The sequence below is a fragment of the Globicephala melas genome, chromosome 10 (genome assembly GCF_963455315.2).
Source record: "Globicephala melas chromosome 10, mGloMel1.2, whole genome shotgun sequence".
Taxonomy (NCBI): Eukaryota; Metazoa; Chordata; class Mammalia; order Artiodactyla; family Delphinidae; genus Globicephala; species Globicephala melas.
The window spans coordinates 26,550,786-26,567,237 of NC_083323.1; the positions used below are offsets into that span (position 1 = coordinate 26,550,786).

The 16,452-nt window shown below is 39.7% G+C and overlaps 1 protein-coding gene across 4 annotated transcripts in view; it reads right to left on the minus strand.

Annotated features, from left to right (window-relative positions):
• Positions 1 to 16,452, minus strand: part of CRADD (CASP2 and RIPK1 domain containing adaptor with death domain) — a 204,276-nt gene that overhangs the window by 77,575 nt on the left and 110,249 nt on the right. Inside the window, exon 3 of one of the 4 annotated variants that reach the window (XM_060306413.1) lies at positions 6,690 to 6,872. The exons of the other annotated variants lie outside the window; for them this stretch is intronic. Within the exon in view, the coding sequence (XP_060162396.1) occupies positions 6,760 to 6,872 (113 nt within the window). The 3' untranslated portion in view covers positions 6,690 to 6,759. Of the gene's footprint in view, positions 1 to 6,689; positions 6,873 to 16,452 lie in introns of those variants that run through there. 4 annotated transcript variants of the gene reach the window in all.

The following is a 16,452-nucleotide window of genomic DNA, read 5'->3' on the forward strand; positions in this document are numbered from 1 at the left end:
CAGCACTACTTACAATAGCCAGGTCATGGAAGCAACCTAAATGCCCATCGACAGATGAATGGATAAAGAAGATGTGGTACATATATACAACGGAATATTACTCAGCCATAAAAAGGAACGAAATTGGGTCATCTGTAGAGACGTGGATGGATCTAGAGACTGTCATACAGAGTGAAGTAAGTCAGAAAGAGAGAAACAAGTATCGTGTATTAACGCATATACGTGGAATCTAGAAAAATGGTACAGGTGAACCGGTTTGCAAGACAGAAATAGAGACACAGATGTAGAGAACAAACATATGGACACCAAGGGGGGAAAGCCTGGGGTCGGGGGGGGAGGCTGGTGGTGGGATGAATTGGGGGATTGGGATTGACATATATATGATAATATGTATAAAATAGATAACTAATAAGAATCTGCTGTATAAAAATAAAATAAAATAAAATTCAAAAAAAAATACCAAAGGGTAAAAGAAGCTATGAAGGATGCCCCAAAAAAGCATCCTTGACTTCTAACCCACAGGTCAAGGATTGGGAAGATGAGGAAGGTACCAGTGGGTGACTCATAGGTCATGCATACCAGTGGCTGACTCGAGCCTACCACCCTCTGGAGGCGACAACATTTTTATTTTTATTTCTGATGTTAGCCAGGGAAAAATCACGTTGAGTCACTCTCCATTATTACATAAATACTAACGCATATTCTGATCCTATAAGCTGGCAAAATTTCTCCTCCTTACTCCCCATGGTACCAAGTTTATCAAATTTAAATTTTAAATCTTCCTCTCCAAGACTAGGAGAAGACACTAAAGAAACAGCCTGCCAATTGCAAATTATTTTTAGAGGTGTTTGTAGCATATGCATTATCAAATACAGTTCCTATGAAAAAAAAAAAGCAAAACACCATGTTGTGCTCATTCCAATGTTTCTATATGTGACTGAAGCCAGAAATAGCATTTGTGAAAATATTATTCTTTTGAGAAAAGTACACCACATTAATAATGAATACTGAGTTGGGCCTGAAGAGGTTTTAGAATTTTAAAGCAAGCAGGTTCCATGCTTTTCTAATAAGTTGATAAGAAATAGACATCCCTTTCATTAATCAGGACAGGTTTTAAAATTTATACCAAGATTGTATCTTTGCCCTTGGTTTTCATTTCACTTCTGAACTAATTTCTGACAGTCTTGAATGAATATCCATGCTTATGTCCTTTAACCATCTTGCACGGTAGCCAGGCCAGCTGGCTTTCCCGCTAGACAGTAATCATTCTGGGACTCTGTGTTCTAATACCAACTCTGTGTATCTAATACCAAATACCAAAGATTTGCCACGTGTACTTTTATCAGTCTCTTCATCTCTTTCTGCTTGGCTCCAGACATCTGTAACACTGTAAAATGGAGCTCTGTCACACACAAAGGTTTTTAAGGTGCCCTGAAAATTCAGAGGGACAAGTCATGGCAGTGTGGATTACTGGGTGTTCACATCTTTCTGCTGGTGCTCTGAGACTGCCACTTACTAACAGCTCTGCCACTTACTAACTGTGTAACCTTGGGCAAGTCACATAACCTCTCTGTGCCTCAGCCACTTCTGCTTTAAAATGGGATTACTGAGAGGGTTAAACGCAATTATGTATTTAAAGGGCTTAGCAGAGCTCCTGGCATCCAGTACACTCAATAAATACTGACAGTATTTACTATTCATCCATTTTTGATGACCTCACCAGCATGCCCTGGATATGGGTAAAATTTTTTCATTCAGCTTGACTGAATTTAGTGCCTTGATTCTTGAAGGAAACAACAATGTCAGACCCATCAGTCTAATTTTCTAAGATTCTGGTCAGACAGCTCGAGGGCATAAATCATTACGTGGAAGCAGCACACAGCCGGTGTTTTGGAAAGTCACACTAAATCTTGTAAAGCAGAGGCTATGATTCACAGACGCCCGGCAGCAGGAACTCAGGGACGCTCTCGCTCTTGTTCCCTGACTGATGACTGCTATATCTTACAACTAGAGCATCACACATGACAGATGACAGTGTCATGACTGCACATGTCCACGGGCACAACAGCGTTTTACAAATGCCAAAATAATTTTGCAAGACAGTAAAGCAAACAGTGGCCCGTGGGAAGCTCAAGATTTTATTTGTTTGCTTTGTTAGTTTGAAAGGATTTCTTTATTTCATCAGTCCTAAAAGTATTGTACAAACGCAAAAGAAATTAATCAGCCTTTTTTTTTCTGGCCTTCGTTTCTAGTAAGAAGACGATCAAATACATGACACTGAAGAACAAGCATAAATAAACCTTATTTTGTGGCTTAAAGTTACAATTCACAGAGTTTTCCTTTTTTATGAATATTAAGAAAGTTGCTATGGATTTCTCTTTCATCGCCACTTTGCCTTTGATTAGGTCTTTGTAATTATCACGATAAGAAAGATATCTTACATCTTTCTCACACGCAAGTAATATATAGATGCTACTCCACTTGATCTATCCTCATTTACTCATTGTGAAAAATTTATCCATAAACAAAATTGAAATTAAAAAACTATAAAATGAAAGGACTATTCCTGGGAAGCAGCACAAAATGCATAAGAGCTCAGATTTTGGTGACAGGCAGATGTGGGCTTATGGGCAAGACACTTAACCCCTCTCAGCTTCAGTTTCCTCATCTGTAAAGTAAGAATAGTAAGAGTCTCTATATCTTGTAAGGCTGGTAGCACCAGAATAGTGCCTGTTGCAAAATGTGGTTCAGTAAATAATTTTTGAAGAAACAGAGGAACTGAAGAAATGTAAAAAGGAAGGGAAGGAGGAGGAAAAGGAGTGAGTAGCCATGACTCTCCCTGAGTTATACAAATAGAGGCTACAATTCAGGCCTTTTGCCAGGATTCTGCCTCTAAAATAGCACAACTTAATCTTTTTTACTATGTAAATTTCCCATATACAACAAAGTAGAGAGAAAACTATAAACAACCCCCATGAACACATCACCCAGATTCAACAGTGATTACATTCTACCATTCCGATTCCTTCTATTTGCCTAAGCACATTTTTTTTTCCTTTTGATGGAGTATTTTAAAAGAAAATCTCAGGCATCACATCAATTCAAGAGCAAATGTTTCTAATAGGTAAGGGCTTTAAAAAAATAATCACAATACCACTATCAGAATCAATAAAATTATCAATCATTTCTTAATAACATGCAGTAAACAGAAAATCTCATTCTCTCCTGTTGTTTAAAAAAGAAAGGCATTTTTATAGTTCGTTTGTTCAAATCAAATTCCAAACAAGGTTCATACACTGAATTTGTTTCTAGGTCTCTTAAGTCTTTTTCACTTATAACAAACAGTTCCCCCTCCTTCCCCCCCCCCCGCCCCCGCCCTCGTAACATTTATTTGCAGAAGACATTGGGTCATTTGTTTTGTAGAATATCCCACATTTACGACTTGACTGATGTGTACTGTCCTGGTGGTGTTTAACATGTTCCTCTGTCTCCTATATTTCCTGTAAACTGGTACTTAGATATGGAAGCTTGAGATTCTGGTTCAAATTTGTACGGAGGGGGTGTGGGCAAGAATAATTCACACGTGGTGTTGTTTCTTTTCTATCAGAGCACATCAGGAGGAGTATAAGTGTTTAGCTGTTCCACTTGAAGTGATGTTGAGATTGCTCGGTGAGTTCAAGTGTTGTCAGGCTGATTCTCCATTAGAAAGCTCCAATTTCACCTCGTGATTTTAGCATCCGTTAATGATTGTTGTCACACTCCATTATTCATTAGATGTTGTGAAATAGTGGTTTTCTATTTCCAGCATCCTTCTGTATTTATTAGCTGTAATTCTCTATTAAGAATTTACCCTAAAGTATCCACACACATATACATTAAATATATTTTCCTTCCTGCAAGTAGCATACTATGTAAACACTTTTTTTTCTGCTTTATTTTTATCACTTAATACAGATCCTGAAGATAACTTCATGGCAAAAAGTAGAAGTCTTCCTCATTCCTTCTTAGATTCATATTATTCCTCTTTATGATTGTACCATTTGGTTATTCGATCATTCCTCTATTAATGGATATCTGAAAGGTTCCCGTCTTCAGCTATTACCAGCAATGTTATAATAAATAAACTTGTGCTTGTATCATTTTCGATTTTTACAACACTTAAATGAACTTTTCAGTCTTCTCTTAAGAGAAGACTGGAAAGTTCCACCTTAAAAGTGATATTTTTAGTACATCACAATTAAAAAGAAGCTAACCCAAAATACAATATAGTGTAGAGCAGGTTTTTTTCAAGTGTGGTCCAATACACATCTGCATCATAATCAGTCTCCTGGGGTGTGTTAATTTCTAAGCCCAAGCCCAGACCTTCTGAATTGTCAAGTGTGAGATTCCCTGATCTAGTGGGGAAAGCACTGCACAGGGAACTGGAAGACTGCCATCTGGGTTCAGTCACGAGACCTGAGCCAACTTGATCAAATCTGGTTTCTTTAGAAATGATTCTTCGCATGTTGGAGATAATATCTTTCCTACAACTTCACAGGATTGCTGGAAGTTAACATTCAATTATGTATAAGAGAGCAGTTTGGAAACTAAAGTAAATTTAAATGTTAAGATGTAGCAAAAAGAAGGGCATCTGCTCAAGCAATATCCCCATCTTCTCCATTAACAAATATCCTACTCCCACATTCCATCTTAAAGATAAAAATAAGGACCCACCTTTTGCCCCTAAATGCTTATATTCTTTCACTGTTTCATTTTTGAAGGTTCACATAAAACAACCTGACCAGTCGGCATCCAAAACGCATTCTTTACAGACTATATGCTGCTCTTCAGGAATACCTACCTCTATCTAGGACACCATAAGGCAGCCATGACAAGGATTTGGTCCAACAGAGAGAGGAAAAATAGCTCCAGCCCACTAAGAGTCTGCCTCTGATTAATTTTACACAAAGGTGAAAATGCTTGATGCTTCAGAAATCATTGCCAGCAATGAGACACACAAAGAAAGAGAAGAAAAGCCCAACCCACCATCAGTGTCCTATAGAAGAATTTGTTCTGCCACAATTTGGTGCATGGTGTACTCTCAGTCTGGTTCTGTAAAGCCAATAAATCCAGACAGGTTCAGAGTCTGTTTATTTTTTAAATGACAGGCAAAACCACTGTAATTTTTGTCATCTCTCCAAAGTAGAAGACTATGCACTATTCAGTGGCAGTTTTTTCCTTAAGGATCCAGAACAGTTCCTACCATGTGATTGTGAAAGTCATTCCTCCAATACAGGGCCTGAAGTACAAGGTAGGGCCGACAATATGCAGGGGTAAATAGGAAAGTTTTCAGGAGGGAGCGGGGTGCTGGATGGGTGGGAAGAAGCATGGATGTTTTCTATGTCTACTCTAGGGAAAATATTTTTAGTCAATATTTATTAAGACTTCAGAGAAATTTTAAACCCTTAACGCAAGATGAGAAGGCTTTAGATGATCTTTCAACTATTAGATCTGAGTAAAGCATTAAACATGCATTTTCAAAATGCATGTTAGGGGTTAGGTTTTTTTGTGGATAATTAAATTCAAATTGCCTTTTCTCTGAATCAAGAATTTACTATCCACAGATGGCCAGGTGACACTGGACTGGGACGTCTGAAGTCAGAGCCTCTATTCCCCATGAGCTGTGGACTCAGAACAGGCACAAACAGAAACGAGTGTCCTTTTCTAAATGAATGTTGATCTTCCAAACACACATTTAGGTACAGAGCAAACAGTGAAATCAAATTATTTCTTTTCACAAACGTACATCAATACCACTGTGTTTTGGTGAGGTGAAGGTGTATGTTCAGAAAACGTACAAGCGGGGGAGTTACTCATCTCTCTCCCGCTTAGTAAGAAAGATTTCATGAAAGACAAGGGATTTTGGAAGGCTCTAGATGCTCTGTAAGGGGGACCAGCTGACACACATGGACAGCCCACAGGGAGTGAGATGGAGGCAGAAGATGAGGTCCAGGTTCGGGGGTGGGCAGATGATTTGCAGACACAGACTGGAGGAACAGGCAGAAGATGGCAGGTCAGAGGAGAAGGAAGAATGAATGGGAAGCAAAAGATCAAGGAAACCCAAGCAGTTCATGGATGAGTCTTAAACCATGAGTGAGGCTCTTGGCCTTTATTCAAAATAATACTTGACATTTATTGAAGGTCTTTTCTTTTTTAGGGAAGGATTTTTTATTTATTTATTTATTTATTTATATTTGGCTGTGTTGGGTCTTTGTTTCGTGTGAGGGCTTTTTCTAGTTGCGGCAAGCGGGGCCACTCTTCATTGTGGTGCGGGGGCCACTCTTCATCGTGGTGTGGGGGCCACTCTTCATTGCGGTGCGTGGGCCTTTCACTGTCGCGGCCTCTCTTGTTGCGGGGCACAGGCTCCTGACGCGCAGGCTCAGTAGTTGTGGCTCACGGGCCTAGTTGCTCCGCGGCATGTGGCATCTTCCCAGACCAGGGCTCGAACCTGTGTCCCCTGCATTGGCAGGCAGATTCTCAACCACTGTACCACCAGGGAAGCCCCTATTGAAGATCTTATTATGGGCTTTTGGCTTTAAGGGCTCTAAGTAGATTAAATCAACAGTCCTGTGATGGCAGTATCATTCTCATCTCCATTTTTCAGGAGAGGAGACTGAGGTACAGAGGTAACTTATCCCACGTAACACAGCTAGCATGGAGCAAAAGTCAGGGTTCTCACCCTGGCATTCTGACTCCAGAGACCATGACCTCAACCAGCCCTCAATGCTGCCCCTCTGCAAGAAAAGATGGAGAGTTACTGTAGGATATACTGGAGGAGAACGGCACAGTTGGCCTGGCAGAAAGATGAATTCTTCCACAGCGTTCAGACTTGTCTGAGAAGAAACAGGAAATATAAAGACTAAGTCATGATAAGCGAAGTGAGAAATGGCCTAGTTCTAACCAAAGGGCTAAACAGCGCTGAACATTTGGTGACATCATATAAAATGAGCATAATTTCAGTATCCTTTGAAAAGTGTTATTTCAAGGACTCACCCCAGTCTGTGTTTTGGTTGAGGAAACAGCATGTGAGGGAGGACAGGAATGACAGAGAGAAATAAAAGAGCAACAGTGAGGCTCAATCCAGGGAGGCTACATGGTGTAACAGAAGGAACATGGAATCAGGAACCAGAGACACTTGGATTGAACCCTGGCACTTTCTGTTTATTTCTGTGTGACCATGAGCTGGGTACCTCTGGGTCTTTGCTTCTAGACCAATAAAATATTTTTCAAACTGAAAGCATTACATATGATTAAATACAGAATATATGCAAAAGCATTAGCACAGTGCTTGGCATGTGTGAGGTATTCCAAAAATACAAGGAAGGAAAGGAAAGAAGGAAGGGAAGGAGGGGGAGGAAGGAAGGGAGGAAAGGAGGAAGGGAGGAAGGGAGGGAGGGAGGGAGGGAGGGAGGGAAACTACACCAGCTGCTGCATCTTAGGATGGGGAGATTGGCAGGAAGGGCTGCAAAACTGGCAGGAAAGGGAGGCACGACTGCAGCAATGTCACAAGCGCCACTAAAGAGAGCCTGTTTGCCACATGCACAGTAGGATACCGATGTCTGTACTGGTCAGTCCTATTCCAGAAGGGTCTGCCAGTACATAGCAAAAACAGTTTGCCAGTTCATTCGTTCCTCCCTTTGTTTATTCAGCAAGCATTGGTTACAGCCACAGAGCTTGGCTAGACGCCTGCACAACTGAGGAGATGTGAGGGTGTGGACCATCATGATGTAATGGCCCCCTGGAGCTTTGTGATCATCAGCGTAGTGGCTACGTGCAGCAGTCGGGATCAAGTACAGTGCAACATGGCTAGGACGCACTGCACAATTGCCCTCAAGGAGCTTATAATCTACTAGGAAAGAGACACATGAATACATTTTTACAACACAGTATGGTCACTAATCTGAAGTGCTTTGGAACAGGGCGGTAAAAGTTTCAAAATCCCATAAGACACGTTATAACTGTCTACACCATCATAATCCATGTCCCACAATTGTCATAATCAGGCAAGATCAGTGATGGTTACTCCAACATTACTCATCTTGCAAATTTATTCAACAACAGTTGTATTTTATCAGTCCCTTGTTCATTTCGTATTGTTAAGCACCAAGTGTGCACTGAATATTATAAACCTATTCTCTGTTATATTCTTCAAATGCTGATGTTGCCATGGAATTCACCCAAAGACTGGTCCTGAATACCAGCTATAACTCCTGGCAATGTTTTGTTTCAACAACAAAATACAATCCTGTTAATCCCATTATTTGAGGTAATTTATTCATTACTGAGGGGGGAAATGAGCTATTTTCAAAGAACCACTACTTGTTTTGAAAAAATGAATACTGACTGCAACTCTCTGTCCTGGCAAAAATCTCACAAGTGTTGCTTCCAACCTACCTACAGGGCGATGCCATTAATTAATTCCATTTCATTTCAAACTTCTGCAAAGTTTTAATCTCAACACAGTCACGTTATATTCAAATAGGGTCCTAACCAGAATTTGATTTCTCTTCTTTAACAATCAATAAAAACAAAACCACTTAGAACAGTGCTATTGGAAGAGCAGGCAGTGGTGATAACCAATCATTTCACAGTAATAAACTGAAGGGTCCCTAAAATAGGTCCACTGCCCAGCCACCCATCCCCTCTGAATAACCAAGGCAGCAGTTACTCTTCAGAGCTTGAGACTGCACATACTTTTCTTGGATAATAATGGTACCATAACAAAATAGTCTTTGATTTCTAAGATTTTGACAGTATCCAAGGGCTATCCTATTTTTGACTGTATATGAAACGAACATGTCTGTAATCATGAAATCTTAGTGTGAGAAGGTTAGCTTCTCTAACATCCCATTAAATGTATGAATCTCCTCTTTATATCTCTACCAGATATAATATAATCTCTGCCTGGCCCCTCCAAATTATTAGAAAGCACTTCATTATATTCATGTGAAATCTCTTTATTTGTAACTTCAATTACTGTTCCTACTTTAAGCCATCAGACACTCTGCATGCCAGATCTAATTCCTCCTCAAACCTCAAAAGGTAAAGCATAAATAAGGGTTAAAGCCCCCCAAAAGTAAGAATATGCCTAATTCCTTTAAAGGACTTCAAGTCACCAAGCCAAGGTAAATTATATTCTAGGAGCTGAATGAACTGACAGGTATAAAGATGTGGAATACTCCGAGCAATCAAAGAGAAGGCAGACAACCCAGCCCAGATTTTAAAAATGATTACAGAGTTTGATTCCCTAAATCACAGATCAATGAACTTGATGTCTATCCCTGGCAAAGTTTAAGAACAAATTATTACACAGATCAGCATTTCCCAAACTGTGCTTTCGTGAGATGACACCTATTAACTTTTCCAACATCTATAGAGTTCTTGAGAAAACAGCTTGAGGAACGCTGACATAGATAATTCATAAGCACTTAGAAGGCAGTAAATACCAGAAACCACAGGGGTTTAGCAAGAACAATTCAGGCCAAAAAAAACTTCATTTCCTTTTTTTTACAGAGCTGCTATATGGATAGACAGGGGAAATGCCATAAATACGGTATTTTAATTTCACTAAAGCCTGTTTGTCTAAAGTCAATAATCTGTATAAAGTAGTTCAAACAAATATGAATCTACTCAACTGAGCCTAGATTAATTCAACTTGTTTATAAGCCGTACGGGACTCTGTCAAATGATAGGGTTACCAGTTAAATAATTAGGAAGGAAGGGAGGCCAGGAGGGAAGAGTCTCACTTGGGATGCTTTGTGAACCTCTGCTGCCTCCTAAGGATGCTTACTTCCATGTACAACTGTTCACTTGCAGAACAAAATCTCAAGTGTGCTGACGATCAACAGCCAGCTCTTTGCTCTAGATAGTCTAAGGTGAACCTTTAAAAAAGAAATTAAGACAGTCTTCGTTTTTCATCGCTTTGATATTCCATTTTCCTTGTTTCCCCTGCGATTACCCACTGTGGCTTTTCAATAACATCTACTGGATTTTTGTTTGTTTATGTGTCTTAGAACATAACTTAAGCTGAAAGACACAATCCTATTTAACACAGCTAGGGGCTGAAAGGCATGGGAATCAGGGTGTCCAGGCAAAGAGTCAGGCCTGAATCTGACTTTTAGCCCATCTCTTACTGGCTATGTAACTTCAGGCTTGTTACTAAATCTTCCTGAGCCTCGGTGTTCTCACCTGTAAAATGGGGTTGATGACAATAATACCTACCATGCAAAGCTGCCATAAGCCCTTGGAAAAAAACAAAAAACCTTAATACTCAGTCCTGAGTAGAAACTCAACAAATTATAATTGCAACTATTATTATCATCACTGATCCTGCGTGCTTCAATTTATTCTTAACCATGTTTATGTTACACATTCCAGTGTGAAGATCACTCTCTTTGACAGAGGAAGAGAGGAACCAAGTAGTTGAGTAGGTCTGCTTTTCATCATGTTAACATTATTCCATCTGCCCCAAGCAATGAGCTTAGCCTTTACTTGTTCTTCTTGTTTGGAACATAGCTTTAAAGAGCCCTTTTCTGTTGTCTTCAGCATTCTCTCCAGCCTCAGTTCAGTCTGGACTTGAGCTTTGCAGATATTTTCTTACTGGTTTTATACCACTTTTCTGCATTTGTCCTTGAGCATGTGCTTGCCTTTCAATCTTCCGTACATGTTCTCTTAATATCCAAGCCCATCAAAAAGTCCTTGTTCTTGAAATGGTTCTATCCTTTTTTCTTCCTCATCCCCCCAAATTGTAACTTTTGCTGTCAGAATTTTTTTTCTTTCTTTCTTTCTCTTTCTTTCCCCCTTTCTTTTTGTACTGTTTTCACTTTTCAAGTCTCTGGACGTTGAAAAATACCTATCCTTTCTCTAAATGTATATTTTCCTAAAGTCAACATTACTATATGGTTACACCTCACTTTCCTTTCTTTTGCAGTTACAAAACAATACTATCATGGTTACTTCCCTCCCAAGATTTTAGTCAATTCTACTTCAAGAAACAGTTTTTCTCGCTGGTTAGAACCAAGTTCAGAGTAGTATTTCTATCTCACTGCTTCCCCAATCTGTGGTTTAAAGAAAGAAAATGACAGAAGGGGTTTTGCTTTCCATGAAACATCTATCAGACACTGAGAAGGTTAAAGAAACTCCTCATCCATGAGTATATCTTGGCTTGTGGCAATTTTGATATTTAGCTCAATCTAAATGTGTGCAGTATCATGAACCAGCGAAGTAAGACCCTCACTCACTTGTCTGCGCTAACCTATAATAGTTGTTCACGCATAATTTAAATGTTTCGGCTCTGCCACCAAGAGAACAAGCTGTGCTTTGAAGTTGTCATGACAGCTCACACTCACGATTTCCAAGTGGGTTGGCAAAGGATGAAAGTTTCTACCTCCAACTCAGTAAGTGGTAGAAACACCTTGCTCTTGTATTTGTTCTAGTTGGGTTTTTTAATTAATTTTTAAAATTGAGATGTAATCGACATATGATCTCTTACATTCTTGAGTCCTCCTGTGAATTCACTGCTACTTCCGGAATGCTAATTCAAGAACACGAGAAGGAGTTCTAATACAGGCCATAACTGATTACCCTTAAAATACATTTAAGAGAAACGAACCAAAAAGTAAAACAAGCCAAAACCAAACAAAAACCCTGTGTAGCTATGTGCAGTGGTTAGGATTTGGTTAATAGCCAGAAATAAAGAGCAATGTTAATTATCTCAGTTTGACCTGTTAAAAGTCTCTTCTTCGTTTATTGAATGAGAGGGAATTCCATGAGAGGAGGTTTGCATTTCTACCATCAGCTAAACACACTTAAGTTTTCCCAAAGGCCTAAATAGTGACATATTCAAACTAAAACCTCTAAGTCTGATAAGTGTAGCTGAGCTTAGTTACCCCCTAGTTAACTACAGGCCTTGGACTAAGAAGAGCAGTAAATATAAAAATATCCACCAGCTGTTATTCAACTTGTGCACATGTGCCAGAATCGCTCCCTCCCCCTCCCTTACACTCTGAATCATCGACCAAATTTTCTCTCAATGCTAAAGGTTCTTTAGAAAGTCAAATAAAATCAGAGGAAAAGTTACCTCTCGGGAAGGTTTAAAAGTGGATGAGATGCCTGTTTACATCCTAATCAAGCACCAAGACTAACAGTCTACTATCCATCATATATACTTCTATGAATTTTCTGGAGAACAAAGCACAGTCAGGGTAGTGAATCAAATACAGTGACAAAGCGAAAGACTTCTACCTGACACAGAAGAATTTTGCCATTAGGATCTACACCGATCCACACATGTGCTGTCCTGGGCTTCTAAAGTAAACTGCTGGTAAACCAGTCGTAGCCACCTAAAGACGATTAACCTTCAAAACAGAACCATGGAGACCTACTTCAGCTCTTTTCGAAGCCAAAAACTTCGGACCTACAAGTAATTAAGAAGGTTTCGGACGTTACAGTTCGATCTAATCTGTGCTACAGAGTCACAGTAGTGAATGAGAAGTAAAGAGCATGTTCAAAAAGCCACAATTACAAAGAAAACTGGGCTTTCACAGAAAGGTGTGTTAATTTTCCTTTACTTTTCAGTGTTTACTGCAAAATTAACCCTCTTTCCCTCGAGTGAAATTTTATCAATCAGTGCAACTCATAGGCCACTTAAAATCATAACTTCCTTTTAAACATTCTTAGCATGATATTTACTAGCAAACACATTCCAAAAGAACAGTCACTTCCACTGTGTAGAAAAAGCTTAATTGCTGATTTAAAACTGACTACTTGCTCTTATTCACAAACGAGGGCCTTATTGTCCTTTGTGACCCTAGGTCTTCCTCCCCTTCTCCTTGACTCAGCAGCTGAGCTCAGCTTCCTCTCCCTGACCTTCCTTTTCCAAACGCTGGAGCACAGCAGGCATTTCTAGGTCAGCAAAGGAAACTATTACTGCCTTCCAGGAGAACAGTATCTTCTGTGTATTCGAAGGACTGAACAAGGACAACAAGTTAGTAATTCAGTGTCCTAACCCCCATTCTCACCCTGCCCAGGGCATGTGATAACTGCCTCTTGTCCCCATTCTGCTGGGGGGGAAGAAAACCCACCATCCACCTCTCCAGCTGGCTACCATCAGCCACCTGAACGCTCAGCTCGGTGTTACTCAGAGGAATGTCTTCCGCATCCAAATTCCCTGCCACATGGCTATAACAGTGTCTTCCTGTCTGTCCCACAGGCCCATGCTAATGGCCACATCTTCATCCTTTCCATTCCATTCCATGCGTTCTGCCACCACTCTTTTTTTTTTTCCAACAGCTTAATTGATATATAATTCACACACCATAAAATTCACTCATTTAAAGTGTACAATTCAATGGTTTTTAGCATACTCACAGACTTGTGTAACCATCACCACAGTCTAATTTTAGAATATTTTCGACCCCCTCAAAAGAAACCCTATACCTCTTAGCAGACACTTCCCAAATCCCCCTCCCACCTACCTCCCCAGGCCTAAGCAAAACCACTATTACACTTTCTATCTCTGTGGATTTGCCTATCCTGGACATTTGATATAAATATGTGTGGTGTTTGTGACTGGTTTCTTTCACGTAGCATAATGCTTTCAAGGCTCATTCATGTTATAGCATGTATTACTCCTTCACTCCTTTTATTGCTGAATAGTATTCCACTGTACGTATATACCACATTTTGTTAATCCATTCAACAGCTGATGGACATTTGGGTTGTTTCCACTTTTTGGCTGTTATGAACAGTGCTGCTATGTCCAAGTTTTTGTGTGAACATATGTTTTCATTTCTCTTGGCCACCACTTATTTTTAGCAGGCTCTCTCCTCTTTGCCTTCTTCTCTGGCCCTAAGTCCAGGATCCTCTTTAAAAAGAAAAATACTCAGAAAAAAAGAATTTGCATACACTGTGGACAGAATGAAAATAAGTACAGCCTTTCTGGAGGACAGTTCAGCAATATCTATCTAACTTTTCTGACCTAGGAACTCCACTGCAAATACCCTACAAATAACTCCTCCACAATTCTGCAGATGGCTACAAGGATGCTCTCTGCAGCAGAGTGTGTAGTAAATAGCAAAGGATTAAGAAAATAAACTTAAATATTATTCAATAAGAATCATGTAGAAGTAGTACAGAGACTATTCTGCTGATTTAAAAAATAAGACAGAACTATGTAGTAGTAGGAAAAGCTATTAATTAGCTTTTAATTCACATGCTAATTATAGAAAGTTTACAGAAAATGCATATATTAAATGAGTCCACTTAAATAAAAAATGATGTATCTGTGTGTGCTAGTATGTCCAAATAAAATGTCTAGAAAGATACTTTTTTTAAGTTGTGTTTTTTTTTTTTTGGCCACGCCCCACAGCATGTGGGATCTTAGATCCCCAACCAGGGATGGAACCCACGCCCCCTGCATTGGAAGCACGGAGTCTTAACCACTGGACCTTCAGGGAAGTCCCCAAAAGATACTTTTTTAAAAATGAGGATTAAAGGTTTCGGAAAAGAGGGAGAGTTACTTTGCATTTTATATCCTTTTTGTACAACTTGAATTGTTACTGTATAAGAATGCCTTTAGAGTTTAAAATGTATATTTTAAAATAGTATGAGTCTTCCTGACACTCCACTGTGAATAGGTTATAAGAGGATGTGAGAAAATATATGCCAAAGAGAAGAGAGACACACCACAGAGGAGCCAGGGTGCTGAAAACAAACACCTTCTGCTTCCTAGCTGATCCTGGGCAACCCTGATTCTAAGCTGTAAATTGGACAGCATCATAGGATTCTGACTCCTCCCTGCATTCTCAGAGAGGCAGGATGGAGCTGTGGGAGAAGGACAGACGTCAGACAAGCCTGAGCGCTCAGCCAGCCTCTGCCGCTTTCTGTGAAACTTTCATTCAATCTTTCCTTGCTGAGAATTCTCCTTGCCAGACTATGAAATAGCCCATGCTCTTCCAACATGACTTAATAGCTATACCTGAGATGCCAACTCCCAAGCATTTCCAAGAACTCTACGAATCTAGGTTCCAAATAGTACCTCTCAGAGAAGCTTCTCTGAAAATCAAGCCCCCTAATCTAAACCTATGTACATTTCCATGTGTCATATGTAGTGCCTGTGTTCCCTTCCCCTTCATACTGATTCACAGTTTTCTGGTATCTCTTGCATCTTATCCCTGCCTCTACAAATTCTTTTAAGGGTCTGTACCTAACCAAAAATTACACAAAGCCCATTGGACCTAAAATGACAGTGTCAAGAACTTGCTGGCTCACAATAAAATATTTGCTGATAATGATTGACCTGTATTCAAGGGTTATTTTCTGTAATTATTTACTGGTAATAACTCGACAAAATGATAGATGAATGGTAAATGTGAGTGCTAAATGCTAATTTAACACAGGAAACTTGATCACGGCTTTGGTTTTTTTTGTCTGTTTGGTCTTCTTACCCCATTTTTCTCAATGCACAGTCACAACCAGACAAGATTACCTATACCAATTATATAAATACATACACAAGTGTGTACGTTTTAAAGCAGATCGAATTCCCAATAAACTGGATTCTTTAAGATCCAGTTCAAAGACCTGCTTCCTCCATGAAGCTTCCCATACTCCCTCTCCCTGCGACCCCAGCAGCTGGTCACTTCTACCTTACTGCTTCCACTGCACTCTCATTTTATGTAGTATTTATTGTTTAAATACTTGAGACCTTCCTTCAGCTGTGAATGTTTCTGTCTTCATCACCGCTGCACCCACATCACCTTGTATAATTCATTGCATATAGAAGGGGGCTAAAGAAAGGTTGCTTAAACATGAGAGTGGGTGAATGAAGATTAATCTCACACTTAGTGCAAAATACTAAAAAGCTGTGGAGTCTCCAGCCTCTGAGGGTTATCTCTCCACCACCCTAAAATACCAAATTCCTCTTTCCAAACAAAATTGAAGTCTACCTACAATGACCAGACTAACATATCTTAAAACTCCTCATCTTCACATGCCAAAGTGCAAGGGCAACCCTATGGCAGAAAACAAAGAATGATGTTTCAAATAATTAAACACAGAATAAACAGCAGCTTTTGGGAAAACAGATTCAGGGTCTCTAGTCCTGCTACTAATATCTGGAAGATCCTGTATAGGTCACTAAGTTCCCCAGGCCCTCAGGCTCCCCATCTATAAAAAGAAAGGGTAAAACGTAATCACTTCTAAGGCCCCCTATCAGCTCTAACACTCTAAAAGTCCACGGAGAGGAAAATGAACAGAGAATCCATTTATTCTTTCTTTCATTTACTCAACAAATATTACTGGGTGCTTGTAGTGGAGGACTAATTGTTCACCAAACAAACCTATTTTATCTTCCTCCTAAGACACACATTTCCCAGGCTCACTTGAAAGTAGGTGGATCTATGGAATTGCATT